Consider the following 20,643-nt stretch of genomic DNA (forward strand, 5'->3'; position numbering starts at 1 on the left):
ATAATATTAGCTCATCTTACTTCAAATTCCATTCAGGCCCTTGTAGATATTGTCACGGAAAACCGGCTGCAAAACATAGTTCACTAATTCTTCTTCCCAGCGTATTGCTTGATGAAGGCGACGCTGTAGGTGCGGGGCTGTCAGGCCAGGTGGGACAGGTCGTCCAACTCCGGGGGTTGTTGCGGGGTCCCGCCTCGAGCGAACACCGGCTTCGCTACCACCGAAACGGGAGCCTAAACATACAATAATGTTTTAAAGCCACTTGTACAAAAAGTGTGAGAGAAGTATACGTAGAGATGAACATGTGACAAAAAATAATAATAATTTATGTTTATAAAATGACTAGTTACGTCGAGCAGGGCCGATGCAGCCGCTCTACATGGTGAACCCCTGATGACGACGACTAATAAACAACTGATAAGAATAATAGGTTCTTAGATGATTGTAAGTGAAGGTGAAGTAAATATGTGTATCCCATAATTAATATGTAAAGAAAAGTGCTTACGCGGGTATAAATTATAACCCTTAAAAAAGAAACTTCTTTAAATTGTGAAGCACTGTCGAATGGGACACTATAAAATCAAAATAAGTTCAATTTAAGATTCAAAACCAGTCAGAAGACAGAAACTACATCGTAAACATAAACCTATTTATTATTTTAAATATTGTACTTAGCATGCCAATAAAACGTTTAAAAGGTAATATAATACAGACGTTACCAGTCCTCTCCATGACTAGGATATGAAGGCAAAAAAAGAAAACAAAATTATCACAAATAAATTTAACAGGAAGAAAACCTTCGCTTGTTTCAATTTCATTTTGGATGCCACTTGGATAAAAATATACTGTTTGAAAACTTCTGATCAGTTTAGCATTTACTTTTCACAGGCTTAATAATACAATTTAAAACAATAAACATTACAAGCACACAGATTTCTAAATACGAAAAAACTTGAAACAGAAATTGTGACAACCAAAAAATCGTTTTTTTTTTTAATATAAATATTCAATGTGGCACATTCAAAACAAATACTGTATTAAATTAAATGTTATAAATATAAAATTCATTCAAATATCATGCATTAAGTTAATTTATTTTTCACTTTGATATACGACCTACAGACCTACGGTGCCTTAGCATAAGGTGTCTACTTCGACTAGGTATCCAATATTATATATTCCAATATATCCAATATTACTAAGTCAATTTAGTATGCCATTGAATCATTTTGAGGTAATCTGGTGGACCTAAATGTACTATTATATATTTATCTATGTCACTGTTCAGTCTGGGGCGTACTAAAATCTATATTTGAACTACTTACAACGCGGTACGGAAAAAAGCTGGTCATATTTTATACTGCTTCTGCCATGGAATAAGACAACTTTCATCGAAAAGGCTATTCTGGGTCTATTCTCAAAAAAGTCAACTCCTTCACAAATTTTACCAATTTGTCTTAAAAAAAATTGTGTATTTGCTTGTATAAAAAAGGTATACATATATGACCAAGATTTCCCCAAAAACCTTGTATATTAGTTGGATTTTCTTTATGTAGGGGTGTTGTGTGTGTGCGCAGGAGTGGCACCCACCTGGCTGACGAGTGCGGGCGCGGGCGGCGCGTGGTGGTGCGGCGGCTGCACACCCACCACCACCACCTTCTGCGCGGGCGCCGCGCCGCTCGCCGGCCCGCTAGTCACCACCACCGACTACGCAAACACATGCACCTACGTCACTACACCCGACATATGCAACTGCCCTACCACCAACACATACCTGCAGTACAGCGCGAGGCGCTACACATTACCATTAACAGATCTAACGATTACTTTTGGGACCGTTAAATGTATAACTGTTTTACTCTTATGCCAAATTGTGAAAGGTAATAATTAAAATAATTATATAATACGATTTTTTGTAACTATTTCTTATTTTAAAAAAAAAGGAAAAGAGCCTCATATTTTTTCTAAGACTTGACACTGTTATCATGCAGTTGAGTTTCTTGCTCATGCAAACAAAGTCGCCACGCGTCACAAACAGATACTACTTGTGTTTAACTGTGTTTACAGCAATCTAGGTTGTTTATTTACCTGAACATTCTGACTCCGGACGATAGTCGGCTGTGAGCTATGAACGACTATGTGGCCTGCACCACTGGCAGGCTGCGTCTATATAATAAAAAACAGTGAATAATACATGTTATAATCGTTTATAAGGGGATATTTGGTGATTACACAATTTCTCAACTTGATTCAACAATCGTTCATAGGATGCGAAGTATATGCGAAATTGGACTTTAAAAAAACATATTTGCCGTTTAAAAAAAATGTCTCATCTGTTTTGAGTACAAGTATAATTAATGGTTAATAATATTATGGGTTTCCAACTGTATTATAGGTTATAGTTGTTTATATGACTTAGTAGTTTGAGACTTGCCTGAGGAGCTTTCTGTTGCGATACTATTACGAACTTTTGCGGCGGCGGTGTGGACGGCGCTGGCGACTGTGGCGCTGGTGATGCGCTTATCACCATGCTACGGCTGGCTATCGTATCTGGGATATTCAAGTTATTGAATTTATAGGTGACACAAATATGAATCATACATCTTATTTAATTTTATTTAAAAGTAATCAAATTTTACAATAATTTAACAGCTCTCAACAGCTACAGCACGAGCAAGTAAGTAAAAGACAGTCTCAAAACCATCCCTTATGGAACACAGATGATGTAGGTATAGCGTTGTTGACTCACCGACAGTCTTGGGCGTGTGCGTGACGTGCGAGAGGTGCGAGACGTGCGGCGGCGGCGGCGCGGGCACGAGCGGCGGCGTGCACGTGACCACGGCCACCGCGCCGCCGCCGCCGCCCGCCGCCGGCGACGTGCGGATCTTGCCCACCGCGTGCTGCAGGCTCGGGCCCAAGTACCCGTAGTCACGCCTGCACCATTCATTACTACTTAGCAAAACCACCCTCCTCTTCACTTTTTTTATTCATTCTAGAGGGACAACCTGGTGCGAACAATAGGATATTGAAATGCAATGCTCGGCAGCGGCCATTAGTTGGCTCGTTGAGTAGAACGCACTCAACTACTCCTACAGATGAGTCGGAATAAAATTTACCTACATGATGTACTCGTATCGACTCAACAATGCTGCGAATTATTCTACGTTCCTACTGCACCAAAAACATTGATTATCATTGACCACAAACTACTTATTTAAATTCATCACTAATTTGCGGTCACCATTATATGCGAACTACTCGTACTGGCGGGACAACGTATATACATACAACTACAATGATACGACGGTGATATGTGTTCAGTGCATCTTACTTGTACTCGTCGGGCAGGTCTGGCGGCTGGCGCAGCTGGCGCACGACGGGCGCCAGTACCTTGAGCAGCTGGTGCTTGAGGTTGCCGGCCGCGAGCCGGTCGGCGCCGCCCAGCCCGCTCAGCGCGCCCTCCACACGCTCGCCCAGCCACCGCACGCGCGGCAGTATGAACACCTAAACAAAAAACATAAAGTTCAACGATGATGCTGGTGCTCGATGGTAGACACCGTCTTAGATTATTACATATATATTTAGTATGATTCAGCGATTTCATGCGTTTTCAACCTGATCTATGCATTTAAGCACTAATTCCAATTTAAATTTGTATGTCTAACAAAATCTCTTACTTTAATAACTTCTGGTCCCAATTCCGCCAAGCCTTGAACCGCGCCATACAGAGACGCTAATGGCGTTTTCTCGGATTCTTTCATCGTGGTTACCATTGATGGTCCCACCCCAGTCTCGTTGTTGGTCTGCGATGGACACTGCAGAGCTCTAGCAAATAACCTATGCGTGCAAAAATGTAAATGTCAATAAAACATATCGAACTTTTTACACGCGTTATCTACTTGATAATTCTAAAATACCTAGTAACTCTGGTCTGTAGGTTATTTGTGGATGTGTTGAATGTTTTGCATATTTGCGCCATCAGTCGGGCAGCAAAGTCCCTCAGCGCCCAGTGGTTGTCCATCTCGGGGCGCAGACACAGCTGCCGCGATACTATGCACGTCGACACCGACGGGATCAACTCGTGTAACTGATGGACAAAAACAAATGTAATGAATAAAAAACATATTTTTGATTGCATTATAAATATATACTACTAAATCATATTTTTACAAAGATTAGAATAATCGTTACAAATGTTAGTAACTGACAAAACTAGACCATTTCTATTTCTTGGGACTGTATTGGGTAGTAGCTAGAGAGTAGAGACATACTTACATATTTTTCTAAATACAAGGACTGATTGTCGAGTAGCGCCTTGACCATTCGCATCAAGTATATGAGCAGAGCGAGGTTGTTCTGTACCACGTTGACTTTGACTCCTTCCGATATGAACGTGCACATTCTCGGCAACATTTCGTGTAGTCCCGGATCGCAGGCAAGAGACTGTAGCGCTTCCTGCAAGTAACGATCAAGGACATGTGAAACATAAAATACATACATGAAAATGGTTAACGATATGAATGATTGATATACTTGAACCAACGTGGCTGAAAATCAATGGTTTCTTTTAAAAATGAGGTTTAAAGTTTGACTAATCGGTTTTATTTCATTCAAAAATCAAATTTAATTAAAATAATGTTATGTCAAGTGAGAAGCATTATTGTTATAGTTACCGCGCGGCGTCCCTCATCGCTGCCGACGCACGCCTCGGTGATCTCCTTGTAATACAACTGTTGCTCGACACTCAGCTCGTGCGTCGCCAGCTGCTTCACGTGCACAGACTCCGACGCTTTCAAACGAGCTGCTTTACCACACATCGGTTTACCTGTAAATTTACATTCTATTATAGTGCCATTCAATACTGAGACACTCAGTCTAGAGTCTTTTATTACGAATTTAATATAGTTTAGTATTTAAGATGGAAAGAACTGAATAAAAATATTTTTTTAAAGAAGGCTTTAGAGATTAGTCAATAGATTTCATTACTTAATAACTAATACTGCCCTCATTTAAGTACTTGTACCGCAGTGGCACTCAACATACCGCTGATAGGCCATAAATCTTCTACTACTAAATACATCTACGTATTGGTGAAAATGATAATGTTAACTAACAGTGAAGCTACACTTATTTTTATTACGTCTAATTGACTGGCAATTATATGCGACTTCACAGGATTTTCATAGCAATAACAAAAAATAATAAAATGTGGTATTTGATTGAAATGAAAAATGATATATTGTAGTTTGACATGGTTAATGGGTAAATGAAACTAATGTGTAAGCTTGTGACCTATTCATGGTTTTAATGCAGACTTATCATCATGTAGATACATGTTTTAGTGCCTTGGGAACATTTATAACTCTCGACTAACTAGTTAAAGGACACCATACATGAGCCATTCTTCTTTTTTATCAACAATGAGTTGCCTTCTCGGTAAAAAAATATTTTTAGGTGCCAATCAAGTATGTCCCTCTGAGTCCTGTTATTCTTAAAAGAAACATATTCAAAGTAGAATATTTCTATTTTTAAAAAACAATAACGGCTCCCGTCATGCATGATGACATGTTTTGGTTACTATCTTCTATCACGCATTTTATGGTACATAATCATGTGCGCCAGCAATTTTGAGTTACGTAAGTACAGAAGAGCAAAGACTTTTACACGGACGTACGCTATCTATACGTCAACATCCCGAAAATACTAAATGTCTGTAGTAGTGAAGCGATCAAGCGCATATTCTGTCACAAATTGTAGTTATTTCCGAGTTATAAATAAATAAATTAGCATATTATTATAAATTAACATTATAAGTTGGCATATTGAGACGAATGTCGAATAGTTAGTACATATTATGCTGGATTTTTTTTAGAACTTTGCAAAACGAAAAATTCCATCATAAATGATTTTTAAGTAACTTTGAACATTGACTCAGCGCTGATAATTTCTCCCCTTTTTTTGTAACATCATACAACAGTATGCTATGCCATTTGTTATATCAGCGTGATGTTATATAGCCATGCTCAATAAATGGGCTATCTATCATACATATTTTAATCAGCCCTGTATTTCCTGAGATTAGCGTGTTAATAGAAAGAAACCCTTCAGCTTTATAAGATTTGTATAGATACAATTTTGAATATTATCTACACAAGAAAAAATGCACAGTCACTTGAAGGAAAAGGAGAAGCATCAAAGGGCTGCCAGGCCAGCTTGCTATCCGCATTACCCTGTTCCTTATGTTTTTATCCTAATTATTTAACTTCATAGTAATGTTTTGGTAATATTTATAAAAAAAATATATATGTCTACTTCATTGGAAACAAATAAAAAAAAGGCAAGGATTACTACAATGCCTTACTTGTTTTGAAATGTTCAACAACAAGGCAATTCAAATGTTTTTTCTAAATATTAAAAATGTCTTGTTAGATTGTTGAAAAAAAATAAGAATGGCTCACATAAATAAGTTAAGTTTTAAATTAAAAACATTAACCTAACCAGTAATAATACTGAATTATAGGATAAACTTACATTATTTGCATGCATCATGTATAGACATGTGAAATAGAGTTGAAAATGCATTACATGATGTCATTAATAGTCATGGTATCAAGCATAAGACAACATATTTGGAAAATAGGGTACCTGCTGCATCCTTATTAGTTGGCTTGCTCAGTTTACTGATAGGGTCAACTGATTCCAGTTTCTGAGCTTCTTTAGAGAGTGGTGGAGGGTTCTCTGGGACTGTGGGCTGCACTCCATCTACACTCAACCAATGTGCTCGGACAGACACATCCAGCGGTATCTTTGGCGGAGGGGCATACAATATTTCTGTCAAATCCACTTCTTTTTCTTCTACAAAATGGAGTTCCCTACCACCACCAGATGCAAATCTGAATGGTAATGAATCCGGTTGGATAAAGCCATATTGACACTGAAAAACATAATAAATAAAATGGTATTAAATATAAATTCAATATTTGTGTTTATATATATACTACTATAATAATAAAAAAAATGAATTAATTTCACTACTTATTATAGAAGCAAGGGTCTCTTAATGGTCAAATGTCTGGAACACTTTAGATGAAATCTGGTATAGAGATAACTGATATCTTGGACTAACACATAGGTTACTTTTATCAAACTTCTTTAAAGGAGGGTAATATTTTTGAAGTAGTATTAGATACTTTAGCTATTGCTTAGTAAGCTATAATTGAGCAACATTCACCACTTCTGCTCTGAATTGCAGCTAACCTTTGATTTATTTACATGTTCTTACATTACACATTACAAGTACACTGATGATACAACTGATGGCCAATACTAAAACACTAAAAATTATAAAATGTCTGCATACCTCAATATTCTTAACTCTCAGTGCATGATCTATATCAGTAGTAGACAATTTCTGCCTCTTGGAGTGATGCATAAACTTCAAACTATCCTGAACGATTACTTTTAACCGAAAAGTTACATCGTCTGCTAATTCCTTTGCAGCATCATCTCCCAAACTTGCAATTCCAATGCTTTCCGCTATTACTTTCATAGAATCTACTGACATAGACGATCCATACGCAAACTCTGAATCACCCATTTTCAATCAAAAATTATAACACACCGTTTTCGATAACTTGTTATAAATAGTTCAGTTGTTACATTAAACTCATTTTAGTATTTATTTTAAAGTCATCACACAATGATACGTGCTTGCATACGAACTTTGAAAAGTCGCTGAAACTTCAGCTGCATGTACAAAATCTTTACAAAACAGTTCTATAAAACAAAAAGCTACAAAATACAGCAAAAAACACAGCCAGAACTACACATGTACACAATACGTATCATTTAATTTAGAAGAAGCTTATAGTTTACTTTACGATACGATGAAAAATCGTAAGCAAGAAGTCGAGTCGGAACTGTCTGAAGACACTAATGAGCACAGACAATACAAATACATATACATTATATTATCGAGGCAAATGTCATCGTTTGTGTCACTGAGGTACGAAGATAAAAAATAATAATGGTTTGTGCAGATGTGTGTGACACATATCACGACGATTGATAATTTTATTATTTCTAGCATAAGTGTTAATATGTACTTAAATTTATATTGAATTTAAATTATTAACTAGATGGGATCATAAGATTTTATGTTATGCAGCTTACAGCCACAGCATTCCATTTCAATATCAACTAATTTTTGGCATCTTAAAGATTTACATCCTATATCGTATGCCTATATCTATTCTGCTTTTGCTATAAAGATGGGGCTAAGAAAAATGGTGTTTAAAATGGCAACTATTAACAACAGTAATAATATCTTCCACCAAAAAATGAACGTTTCTTTTTAAATTTGGTTGGCAATTATCAATGTAGCCAACACTGCACTAAATCTTTTCACTCTTGCCAGAACGTCCAATTTTCCTCAGTTATGGGAAAATATAAAATTTTAGATTATTGAAAGTATGTAAAAACTAACATATTTTATTAAAAGTTTATTTTATGATTATTTTTATGTGACACATGTATTTACAACTTTAAGGTCTACGAATAAGCTTTATGCTTATCTTATTAAACTTTATTAATTATTGATGAATTTGAAGAGTTTTCTTGTTGACATATATTATTTAAAAATCTAACAAGAAAATTTACTTATGAACCTGAAACAAGAATAGAATCAGAACGGAGAACACAAATTTTAATTAACTGTATTAAATATTTTTTTTAAACAGCTTTATTTTTTAGTTTCGATTTACAAACATTCGATTCAGGTCATCATAATTATAGAAAAGTAAGACCCCTAAACTCAGAACAAACGTTCGTGTATTACACATAGGCTTTTCTTACGCGGGGACCGAAGCCGCAAAACATCGCGGCGGGTTTGGTGCGGTGACCTATACTACTCGGCTATCAAAAGGAAGAGACGGAGGAAAAGCAAAAAAGGGGCGGTCACTGCAACAGGTTATGAAAGATTAGTTTAAGCTATGACAAAGCTGATTTTATTAATACAACAATTTGAATTGATACAACTTTATAACTAACATAAAACCGGTCACTAGTTCTCATAAACCCGGATCGAAAACGTAAACGTTTTTTTTTGCAAATTCCAAGCAAAATGTAATTTGGTGCTGTCAACCCTAGATCTTGAAAATGACGAACACCGAATGCCGATCCATTTGCCCCACGCGATTTTTTCTTGTATAAGGTGATTTGGTCTAGAAGACAAATAAGTTGGTGATTAGATATTAAAAATGTATAGAAATAAAAAAGACGTTGATAAACACGTGGAGAAGTTGTTATCCAAATTGTCTGCGAAAGAGGTGAGTAAAACAAGAGGACTAACACAGTTTCAAGGATTACCATTTTGTGGGATTTATTTTGTTAATAAAACTGATTGTTTTCAGTTCAAATCGCGTGCTTATTCGGTAGCTCGACTATATTTCGAAGTAGGGGATTATTCAAGTTGTCAGAAATATGTCGAGCAATACCTCACGCAAAAAGACAACAACGCTGCGGCGTACAAACTTCTTGGACAAGCTTTCCAGAAAATGGGCTTGAAAGAAAAAGCCCTAGAACAATATAAAGCATCTTTAGACATCGACCCGGCCCAAACCAGCACTATATTGGATAGTAAGTTCCCTTAATATTGTTTGTAAAAAGATGCATGACACTCTAAATATTGGTTAGGAATACTATTACTGTTGTTGCCTTTCTATTCAGTACATGCTGTACATGATTTGAAGTATTCATATAGATCCAATGTATCATTTTGTTACATTATGAAGGTTATTTAAAAAAAATACCAAAATCTTAAATAATGTTTTTGATGGCATATCAGCATTCTATTCTGTAAGTGATAACATTTGTTAATGTTTTTGTAGTTTGTGAACTCCTTGCGGATAATGAAGTCATCATTGAACCAGGCCGAGCTAAATACTGGTGTGAAAAAGCAGAAGCTACTTTCCCCAGACACCCAGTTACATTTAGACTGCGAGAGAAACTTATTGCTGTCTCTAATCCAGATCCTGAAGCGCTTGTTACTTTGCTGAATTCTGAGTTGGCAATAAGACCCAAGGATGCCACACTTCATTCTCGTTTACTGAATCACTTTTTGAACATGAACAAAGTAAAAGAAGCTTTTGAACATGCCTGCAATATTGAGTTTGGAGGGAAAGGTTTCATTAACAACTATGGTTGGTATGAAATTCTGAGTGATCTTCTGAAGCATAACGCACACAACACCAATGACTGGCTTTTCCAGCTGCTTCTGCTCACTGTCAAAGAACGCATCTGTTTATTGAGCCTAACAGAAACTCCCAGTGGCTTATCCAAGAGTTTAGTAGAGTCTGTTGATCTACTTCATGCTTATGACCAAGCCATTGAAAGTGTCACTAAAGCGGGAGCTTGCCCTGGTTTTGGTGAGTTTCACAATGGGTTGTTACAACATCATAGAGGACAAATAGCATTTCATGCTGCTACATTGTTGCTAAAGAAGGCTAAAAAAGATCAAATAAGCTGGCGTGATGCTACTAAAGTTTCTGGTCCACTGATGCTGGTAGCTTGGCAAACAGTGCCTCTGGACACCAAAGTTAATTGGTTGAGAAATGCCCCTGAAAAGCAGCTAGTGGCAGTAAACCGCTGGTACTCAGAGGGAGCATACAGATGCTCTCAAGCTGGTCATTACTTGCTTGCTAATATTCAAGATAAAAATCATCAATCATTTTTAGATCAGGTATCTCAAAGTTACTCAGGAACTCACTGGAGAGACAAATTTTACAGAAGTTTATTTGCAAGTAAAAGTCATTTAGACAAGATAAAATCATCATATTTTGGTTCAAATGCTTTTGCACAACCAGTTCTTAGGCTTCCAAGGAAATCAGAAGTAGAATCTTATGATGGTGATGCTCAAAAAGAATTTGGTTGCTCCCTTCATCACTTTGTATGGACTTTGCTGAATTATAAAAATTTTGCCAATTTCAACTGTACACTCTTTGACATGCTCACTTATAATGCCACTACATGTGGGCCTGAAACATTAAACAAATGTGATATTCATGCTTTCCTTTATTGTGCAGCCCTGACTGCTAATCAAGTAAGATCTAAAGAATCATCTTATGTTACCAGTGATAAACCTACAATAATACCAGCAAACATAACAGACCTGCTATGTCCACTTATCCAAGTAAAGTGGTGGGATTGTGCTTACAAATTTAGCCAAAATGAATTGGGAAGTGAATTGACTGACATAAGAGCGACTCTGAGCCGTGGCATTGAGGTTGTTCGGTGCATTGACAATCATGGCCTTGATCCAGAACTTCTTTGTACCCTTGGACGGATTTTCAGTGAGAGAGCGACAGCTTCCAATAATTTAGATGAAAAAGCTCAACTGGAAATTAGGGCTGGGCTATATTACTCATCAGCTATTCCATTATTAGAAAAATTAAAAAATAATATTATGGTTAAATACCTTGATAAAAGAATGTTTGGTTATACACATAAAGACCTAGGCACTAAGGAACTGAATGCATTGCTTGAAGAGTCCAAATTGTACATAGCAGTCCATCATCTCAGTGAAGGCGAATATGATAAAGTGATCGAAATTTTGTCCAATTTGAAGTCTCCTCAAGCTCTATATCATTTGAGCCAAACCTATTTGAAAATAGCTCTTGAAGAAAATAATACATCAAGGGACTCAGAGACAAGGTCAAAATACGCAACATTATTGACTAAAGCTAGAATGTTCGCGTACAAAGCTTTGGATAGACTCAAGGAGACACAGAATAAAAATCACCCCTTATACTCAGACACACAAGAGCTCATTGAAAATATAGAAATACATTTGAATAAAGTTGATTCAGATGTATCTGCAATTGTTAATGACAGAGATGGCAAGTATTCATCAGAGGACAACATATCTGAGGACAGTGAACATTTACAAATAAGAACCAACTCCTACATGTTTCGTAATATCAGTTCTACACCAAAAGCCTCCAATGCTAGCAACAATAACGCCACCAATTATAGGACTGCTATAGATTCCCAAATTCTTGAAAACACCAGAGTTGACCAGCAATCTTTGGAGAGAATTGAAAATGAAATAAAAAAGTTGCAGAAGAGAGATACAACTATTAGTGACTTTATGGATCAGACACGTAATTGGTTTGATGAAAATCGCAAATTAGGAAATCAAATAATTAGTTCCATTCATTCCAATATGCAAAATACTACAGACCAATTTAAATTACTTAAAATATCAGTTGATCAGGTTAAAGATCAAATTGATGAATGCAGAAATGAATGTAAGGATGTGGGCGAATTAAAAAAGCAAGTTGCTGAGCTTAAAAAAGAAGTTAGCAAGTTGAAGAAAGCTTCATCAGAACAAACTATTGATGATACTGATCTATACAACCTAGATGAAGATTACCAAACAAATGACAGTACTTCATCATTTGCAACTCAGTTATCATTTCCACAATCTCAAGTGATACCACCATTTAATCAAAGATTAGTGCCACCATTTCCTGTGCCACCTCCATATCCATATCAGCTTTACAACCAAAGTTTATATAATCTTTATAACCAATATTCTCAGTTCAGTCAGCCCACAGCTACAGGCTCTCAACCAATGTTTGATCCAAGATCGCAAGTAAATTATTCTGGAGTCTATCCAACGCCAGATCAAATGTATTTGGATGTTGCTCATCTTATTCCACCAAATGTGCCTACTGTACCACCGGTGCCTGTAGTGCCACCAGTATCAACCATACCGACTAAGCCAGCTGTACCAACTGTATCTGTAGCAGCACCAAGCTCCTCTGTTACTTTGCCAAAAACAACAATTATGGACTCAAAAGAAGTAACAAGATCATTGCCTGTGAATGTTGTTATCACATCTTCAGATCCTTTGCCTACATGTACAACCACTCCAGCTCCGATTCTGAGTGTTACTATTCCACCTAAACACATAAAAGGAACTCCACATAACTATCAGATAGCAATGCCTACAACGAATGATACCAAAGTGAATACTCCTCCTGTCTTTGTTTTTCCAGCTCAGAATAATAAGACCTCAACAACATCATCTAGTCTAGTTTCTAATTGGAATCAGTCTTCTGTATTCAAAACAACGCCCGTTAGTTCGACATCCACTTTTAATTCTGTAATAAACCCTACTTTAACTACACCAAAAGTTAATGATACTCTAGATACTTCAAAGACTGTAGTAGACGGACTGTTTAGTGGTTCCTCTCCAAATACTAGCCTCAATAAATCAAGAACCTTGTCGGAAAGGAGCAATACATCCGTGGAGAATTATGACCCTTGTCCAGACTTCAAACCTATTGTTCCATTACCAGCTGAAGTCAAAGTCACTACTGGGGAAGAAGAAGAAACTATCATTTTTAGTTCTAGAGCTAAACTTTTCCGCTTTGTTGATAAGCAGTGGAAAGAAAGAGGTTTAGGTGAAATGAAGCTGCTAAAACACAAAACTACAGGAAAAGTGAGAGTTCTCATGAGAAGAGAACAAATTCATAAAATCTGTGCCAATCATATAATTACGGCGGAAATGGAAATAACACAGATGAAAAACGAAGCTAAAGCTTATTTCTGGGTTGCAAATGACTTTGCAGATGAGACTGTAGTTCTTGAAAAGTTCTGTATTCGTTTCAAAACAGCAGATATCGCCCAAGATTTCTATAACGCATTTGAAAAGGCTAGACAAGAATCTATGGTCAATAAAACATTAAGCCCTATTGCACCTAAAACTGACAATGCTAAATCACTCGGTTCGGAAATAAGTGATGCAAATGCCACACCTTCTAAGGGGACTGTTGATAAAGCTACACCTAAAGAGAATAGCGTCCCGCCTGAAGCAACAACTACAGCTAAAGCTGTGGTAGGTGGATTCACATTTAGCAGTACACCAACATTCAAACCTGTTACTGATGATGATCCATCAAAATTAATTACATCTAAACCTCAAGATGTTGCAACTTCAAAAGTTAACGTATTCAGTGGCTTATCGTTTAAGACAAACACTAGTTCACCATTTAGCAATCTGTTTAATCCAGCTCCAGCCAAAATGGAAGGATCCAATAATAACACTCAATCGTCTGTACAAGACACTTCAAAATTGAATAATTCAGACACAGTTGAAGAATTTGAACCTAATGTTGAATTTAAGCCTGTGGTACCTTTGCCTGCCTTAGTTGAACAAAAGACAGGAGAGGAAGACGAAACTGTTCTTTTCGAACATCGCGCTAAATTATTAAGATTTGATCCTACTACAAAAGAATGGAAGGAACGTGGGCTTGGAAATATAAAAATACTTGTTCACAAAGATAACACCCAGAAAGTGAGACTTTTAATGAGGCGTGAACAAATTATGAAAGTATGTTGTAATCACGCGGTTACAAATGAAATGATATTTCAGAAAATGCCTAACTTGGATAAAGCTGTAACATGGTGTGCCAAAGATTTTTCTGAAGGTGAATTGGTCGCTGAAACTTTCTGCTTACGATTTAAAACAATACAAATGTGTGATGAGTTCATAGAAGCTATTAAATCTGCACAGACCAAAATGACTACAGTTACAAAAGTAAACGATGTGAAAGAGAAACAAGCAGAAAAGCTGAATAATGAAGCCTTCAAAACTGAAAACAAGCCATCCAAGCAAAACAACACAACTGGATTTGGTGATAAGTTTAAACCTAAAGCTGGTTCTTGGCAATGTACTACATGTTACACGAATAACTTGGAAAATTACACAAAATGTGCCTGCTGTGAAACACCACAGCCAAAGAGCTCTGTTCCTACTCCAGCTCCAGTCAATGCTTCAAATAACAATGATAAACCCCCCGTTACTACTGTGGGTTGGGGAGACAAATTCAAACCTAAACCAGGAAGTTGGGAGTGTAAAGATTGTTTTGTTCGTAATGAAGCTTCACTTGAAAGTTGTAGCGCCTGTAATAGCCCCAAGGATCCTACCAAAGCAAAAGCCCCTATAAAGCTTGCATCTGATAATGCACCTAAATTTAATTTTGGTATTCCTCAAAAAACGACGTCAGTTTTCGGCAATAGTTCTGCTGGGCCTCAATTCCGTTTTGGTATTTCACCGGCTGCTAACGAGCAACAAGGTACAGATACCACATCGATATTTGATGGCACTGGAGCACATAAATTTAGTTTTGGTATTCCATCAAACGCCCCGACTTCAACATCTGGCGATCAAAAGTCGAGCGCATTATTTGATATACCAAAGACTTCCGTTGAGGCGCCTGTCGATTTTTCAAAAAAGATTGATGATAATTCCTCTGGAAAACCAGCACTATTGCCAACACCGAAGACAGACAACACCCCTAATTCTTTTGGGTTTAAAGAAACTGGCACATTTGACTTCGTATTCAAACCAAAAACCCCAACAAAAGCAAAAAGCCCTGCAAAATCGGATCATGGTGCAGGTGATGACAGTGACGGCAATGAGTATGCTGTAGAAGACGAATGCCACCAAACCTTTACTCCTGTTATACCCCTGCCTGATAAGGTAAGATTCCATTTTTTACAATGTATCTAGCATTTGGTTTTTTTTTCAATCATGTATTCAATATATTGATAATGAAATGTTTCAGGTTGAAGTAATTACTGGTGAAGAGAATGAGACTGAACTTTACGCGCAACTAGCTAAACTTTATCGATTTTCATCAGTTGAATGGAAAGAACGCGGAAAAGGAATTGTCAAAATCTTGAAACACAAGGATACTGGTAAATTAAGGTAATTATCTGATGCAATGTTAATAATAATGAGGTATTGGACCATGTGATGAAATAATTTCATTTTTTTTTTATTTGTTTTAGAGTGGTGATGCGCAGGGATCAGGTCTTAAAAATATGTATGAATCATGCTTTAACTCCTGAAATTATATACAAACCAAAAGATGAGAAATCTTGGCTCTTTGTGGTTAATGACTTCAGTGAAGGGGAGCTGACCCTAGAAAATTTCTGCTTAAGGTTTAAGAGCATCGAAATAGCCGCCGAATTCAAGAAAGCTATTGATGAAGCACTAAAAGGTTTGCCTCCGAAAAATGATCAAAAAGATGTAAAGTTGGAAAAGAAAGAAAGTGATGAAAGTGACGACGTAGTTTTTGTTAGTGAAATACAAGCCACATCTGAGGAAAAACAGAAAGCTAAAGAGCTGATGCTACCCGAGAATTTCTTTACATACAAAAATAAGGAACCTTGCCAGGGTTGCCGAGGATGCAATGAAAGTGACAACTCTAATGCGTCCTCATCAGACTCAAAGTCCGATAGTAACACAACTTTAACTCCATCAACTGAGTCGCCTGCTCTTGAGATTAAACCCTCAAAAACATTAGCAAATCTGAAAGCTACGACTACATCTACACCAGTGAAAACAACAACTTCAATCTTTTCAAGTCCAACCAATTCAGTATATGGAACTCCAAGCAATTTAGAGAAAACTGTTGATACATCTATATTCCGAACTCCATTGGGATCTATTGGATCTAACTCAAAAACTCCTATTGCTGATCAAAATAATTTTGGTATAAACAAAGAGAACACCTTTATTCAGCGACCTAATATTTTCTCGGGATTTGGGGAACAAAGTGTAAAATTTGAATCTTCCCAGAACAAACCAACTTCCTTGATTGGTAGTGGTGATTCTCAGACTGCTGCCAGCTTGAACAATTCTATACTTAGACAGCCAAAACTCAATATTCTCAATCCTTCAAATAAAGATACAAACGAAAATTCAACATTCCGAACAGTGCCGCCTAAATTTGTATTTAGTGACACTAAACTTAATATTGGTAATTCGAATACGGGAGTCTCTAGCAATAAGTCAATATTCGAGTTTTCAAAAGATAATAAGACAGACGCTCCAAACACTGAAGTTAAGTCTATTTTTGGTGATGATAACAAGTCAGAGAACTTATTTACGAGTGTTCATCAAGGAAGTATATTTGGACCTGGTGCATTATCAAACAATCAATCGAAATTTGGTACTGATACCTTTGGGTCAGCCTTTGGTTCCATTTCACAAAATCCAGTATTTGATGCTGGAAAATCATTATTCAGTAATGCTGCATCATCATTTGGTGAAATTGCCAGTAAAGAGCAGCAAAAAGTGGATTCAACTGTACTAAGCGCTGGTGGCGATCACAAACCTGAAGAAAAGAAGTCTGAGAAGATAGAGCCAGTCCTAAATGCTGATAACAATCTAACATTTGCTGCTTTGTCATCCAGTAGCGGAGCTTCTTTTAATACCATTCAAAGTGAGTTCCATTTCAAAGTATTTGCAATATTTTAATAATTCATCATATTAAATGCATAAACTATTAGTCATTAAAACATAAACCAATAACAGAGAATAGCTGTAGTTTGTATTTTATATTATTGCAGAGAAGCCAGATTTCCAATGGGAGAGCGCTGGTCAGCAGTTATTCGCTGCAGCCCAAAAGTCAGGAAAAGATAAAACAAACAATGATAGCGGCGCCGGCGACGAGGCCGGTGCCGGCGACGAAGACTACGACCCGCACTACGAACCCATCGTGCCTCTGCCTGACAAGATCGTAGTCACTACGGGCGAGGAGGACGAGGTTACTACAGCAAATTAATTTAATTCTTTTTACCTAATTATTTTCGATTATAAGCTTATAATCGAAAATAATTAGGAAAGCATTTCATTATACATAAAACTATTTTTCTTATAAACAAAAATACTATTAAAGTGCAGCGCAGACGGCACACTGTTTGTGCGATCGAGTCTACAGCGCTCAGAAAGCCTGCATGGCGCGCGTTTGCGTTACTGCATATAATTGCAATAGGTTCTAATTTCACGGACTAAAAAGTACGTCTCGCGTATTATATTACTTTAAAAGTGTCCTTGAGATCTGTAATGAATGAACTAAATATAATATTATTATAGGAAAAACTGTTCGGCGAGCGCTGCAAACTGTACCGGTACGACGAGAAGACTCGAGAGTGGAAAGAACGAGGTGTCGGTGAAATGAAAGTCTTGTATCATCCGGACAGGAAGACTTACCGACTTCTATTACGTCGTGAACAGGTTTGTTATAATTATAAACCATATGGGAATAATGTAGCGACAATTTAAAACTTGAACCAATTGTTACCTTAATATTATTGGTCGCCATCTGTACGAGGACTTCCTGAAAACGTTTATGTAAAAAATCTTCTAAAAATATTAATAATCTTTTTACCTTCTAGGTACATAAAGCTGTGTTGAACATGCTGCTGTACATGGACTTGGAGTTACTGCAGATGAAGAACTCTGATCGGGCTTGGACATGGGCAGGCCGCAACTTCGCCGAGAACTCCGCCGGCGAGCAAGAGACGCTGGCCGTGCGCTTCAAGTCGGTCGCCTTGGCTACAGCTTTCCAGGAAAAAGTCGTCGAATGTGTCCGGGTAACACTTCAAATTAGATTTATTATTAGATAAATTTGCATGGAGGATACGACTTGATAAGCACTGTTGCATTATGTGTATAATTTATTTATAAAGCGTGTTATTCAATTTTCAACAGAAATTACAATCAGCCGCCGCACAAGCTGTAAGGGATGAAAAGGAGTCTGGAAATGTGTCACTGTTGAGATTGCCTAAACATTTGCAAGAGAGTGCTCGCGCTGATAACGCCATAACCGTTGAAGTGACCCAGCGGATAACCGCGACTAGCGGCCAGGAGACTGAGGCTAAGACTGAATCTGCTGCCGATGACTACACGCCTTCGCCAGTAACACAGCTATTTAAACAGGAACACTTCCAAGAGTCAGAAGGAGATCATGATGAAGACGATGACGAATATGAAAACGATTATGATGGATACTATAATGAGGTATGAGGTATCAAATCTATGTTAGGAACGGATATTACAATAATAAATAGAAAATAAAAATGAAATGATCTAACTTTATTTTGCATATTGTTCATTGTTAATAAATTTAATATTTCGTGCAGGAGGAAGAAGAAAATGCAGCCTATTATTCATGCGATGGCGAATCAATCATTTGTCAGGGCGACAACGAGACCACCTGTTCCAATGCTCACATACAAGTGGTGTTCGATCAAGAGGTCTACTCGCCAAAGATCCTAGTTACTGATTCTGCCACGGGCGAAGTGCTTGCAGATATGATTATTTATACTGACACCGAATTCCAGGTAATAGACTTGTAACCTGATTAAATTATTTATTAAGTTACCATACGCCCATTCAGTAAAATTTTAATTATTTTCCATGTTAATGTAACGATGGTGTTTGTGTCAGATGAGCGGCGACTCGTGCAAGTGGTCGGGCACGGACTTCACCAGCAACGACCCCGTGGACAAGACGGTCACCATCAAATTCTTTGACAGCGACACTGCTATGCAGTTCTACGATAGCTGTGAGGTAAGCAAACAAATTTAATGGAATTTTATGTCGAACAATAATAATATGTTACCTTATATGAATACTGCGAATCCTAAAATAGTGCCCTAGAATATTGTTATAGTAAAATGTTTTATTTCAGACCAGTAAAGCGGCCACGTACGCGTCCACAGATCCCGAGTCTTAGGAATTTAATATTTAAACGCCTAAACAAGTATTGTAATTTCAATCGTAGAATAAATCCCATATTTGGTTTAGTAAGTAAGTGTGTAGACCGAGTTTTCTATTTTTTTAATATGATGTTGTTTATAAAGTCGAGTGACTAAAAATAGACCCTTTTTTGTTTGTTGAGAGTCCAATTTTGTTACCTGTTTTTATATTTGCTATTTAGATCTCAAAAAACCTAAAAGCGTTTTATCATTTCTATGTTAGGAACGGATATTACAATAATAAATAATTATGACATTAGTACTACCAGAAAAAAAAATCCAAAAAAATGTACTTTAAGAAATAAGTACTTGCTTGTATAGAACATTTTGGTGACAAAGGAATAATATAGTCATTTGAATTAAATTGTCTTGTAGAGTCCAAATCATATAATTCTGAAGCCAGCCATTTGGGTTATATAAATAAGTGCTTATCTAATCATGTTGAATATGCAAGTGTATTTTTTAATTGTGACAAAAGGAGATCTAACCAACACTTGTTGACATTTTTAATGTAAATAAATGATCACTTTGTTTGACGAAGTTTATGATTATGTAATAATAAACGTGCAAATGTTCCTAATTGGTTAGGTCTTTTTAAATGTCGGTATGGAGCTACGAGTGATGCCAAGTTGTTCGTTTTTGTATATTAATATCACTCTTAGCTTCATGTGTTTGAAGAAAAATCTTGATTCGTATAGCATTACATAATCGTCATAAAATCTCGAGTATTTATTCACATATTAATATTATACAAGATACATCAGAAATAGAAAATGTTTAGACAACTGAAACAAATGTAATGATGATTGTGAAATCTTGAATTAAGGTTAGTAAAGATATACTGGTTTTAAATGAGAAAAGGATTGTTCTTGTTGTGATACTTTTAAATAACTTAAAAATTGAAGTTCTTGATGACTTTATTATTTCCTTTTCTCATTTAAAGTAATTAAGAACTTATTATCTGATGAATCAAGCGTAATAAATAAAAATTGATCCAACTATATTTTTTATTTTATTCCCGAAAAT

The 20,643-nt window shown here is 36.7% G+C and overlaps 2 protein-coding genes across 4 annotated transcripts; one reads left to right on the forward strand and one right to left on the reverse strand.

Moving 5' to 3' along the window:
* Positions 1–14: 14 nt before the first annotated feature.
* Positions 15–7,983, reverse strand: LOC113492730 (transcription initiation factor TFIID subunit 6). Of its 3 annotated transcripts, none has more exons than XM_026870357.1 (13): positions 7,361–7,983; positions 6,646–6,934; positions 4,674–4,825; positions 4,276–4,455; positions 3,918–4,087; positions 3,678–3,837; positions 3,332–3,504; positions 2,876–2,934; positions 2,750–2,803; positions 2,435–2,550; positions 2,089–2,166; positions 1,591–1,707; positions 15–233 (listed from the first exon to the last, which is right to left on the reverse strand). In XM_026870357.1, the coding sequence occupies exons 1-13, from the start codon at positions 7,595–7,597 to the stop codon at positions 141–143; spliced, it is 1,878 nt and encodes a 625-aa protein (XP_026726158.1). In that variant the 5' UTR covers positions 7,598–7,983; the 3' UTR covers positions 15–140. The 3 variants fall into 3 exon arrangements, with proteins under 3 accessions (XP_026726158.1, XP_026726159.1, XP_026726160.1); XM_026870358.1 differs by having other exon boundaries at positions 2,879–2,934; positions 7,361–7,982; XM_026870359.1 differs by lacking the exon at positions 1,591–1,707 and having other exon boundaries at positions 7,361–7,980.
* A 1,148-nt stretch (positions 7,984–9,131) lies between these two features.
* Positions 9,132–20,615, forward strand: LOC113492734 (E3 SUMO-protein ligase RanBP2-like). The gene is made up of 12 exons (XM_026870365.1): positions 9,132–9,326; positions 9,411–9,636; positions 9,888–15,547; positions 15,633–15,775; positions 15,859–17,297; positions 17,425–17,621; positions 17,951–18,091; positions 18,253–18,450; positions 18,569–18,877; positions 19,000–19,200; positions 19,307–19,429; positions 19,551–20,615. Exons 1-12 carry the CDS (start codon positions 9,258–9,260, stop codon positions 19,593–19,595), a joined length of 8,751 nt encoding a protein of 2,916 aa, XP_026726166.1. The 5' UTR covers positions 9,132–9,257; the 3' UTR covers positions 19,596–20,615.
* Positions 20,616–20,643: the final 28 nt, after the last annotated feature.

Source organism: Trichoplusia ni, chromosome 4, assembly GCF_003590095.1.
Source record: "Trichoplusia ni isolate ovarian cell line Hi5 chromosome 4, tn1, whole genome shotgun sequence".
In the NCBI taxonomy this organism is placed as follows: Eukaryota; Metazoa; Arthropoda; class Insecta; order Lepidoptera; family Noctuidae; genus Trichoplusia; species Trichoplusia ni.

Bases quoted from the DNA above. Each gene is read 5' to 3' on its own strand.
- LOC113492730 (XM_026870357.1), bottom strand. From the start codon at position 7,597: ATGGGTGATTCAGAGTTTGCGTATGGATCGTCTATGTCAGTAGATTCT. The intron at 4,826-6,645 runs GTACCCTATTTT...GTAAATTTACAG, and splicing joins AACTAATAAGGATGCAGCAG to GTAAACCGATGTGTGGTAAA. The intron at 3,838-3,917 runs GTATTTTAGAAT...TTGCACGCATAG, and splicing joins CTACAGACCAGAGTTACTAG to GTTATTTGCTAGAGCTCTGC.
- LOC113492734 (XM_026870365.1), top strand. From the start codon at position 9,258: ATGTATAGAAATAAAAAAGACGTTGATAAACACGTGGAGAAGTTGTTA. The intron at 18,092-18,252 runs GTTTGTTATAAT...TTTACCTTCTAG, and splicing joins TTCTATTACGTCGTGAACAG to GTACATAAAGCTGTGTTGAA. The intron at 18,451-18,568 runs GTAACACTTCAA...AATTTTCAACAG, and splicing joins AAGTCGTCGAATGTGTCCGG to AAATTACAATCAGCCGCCGC.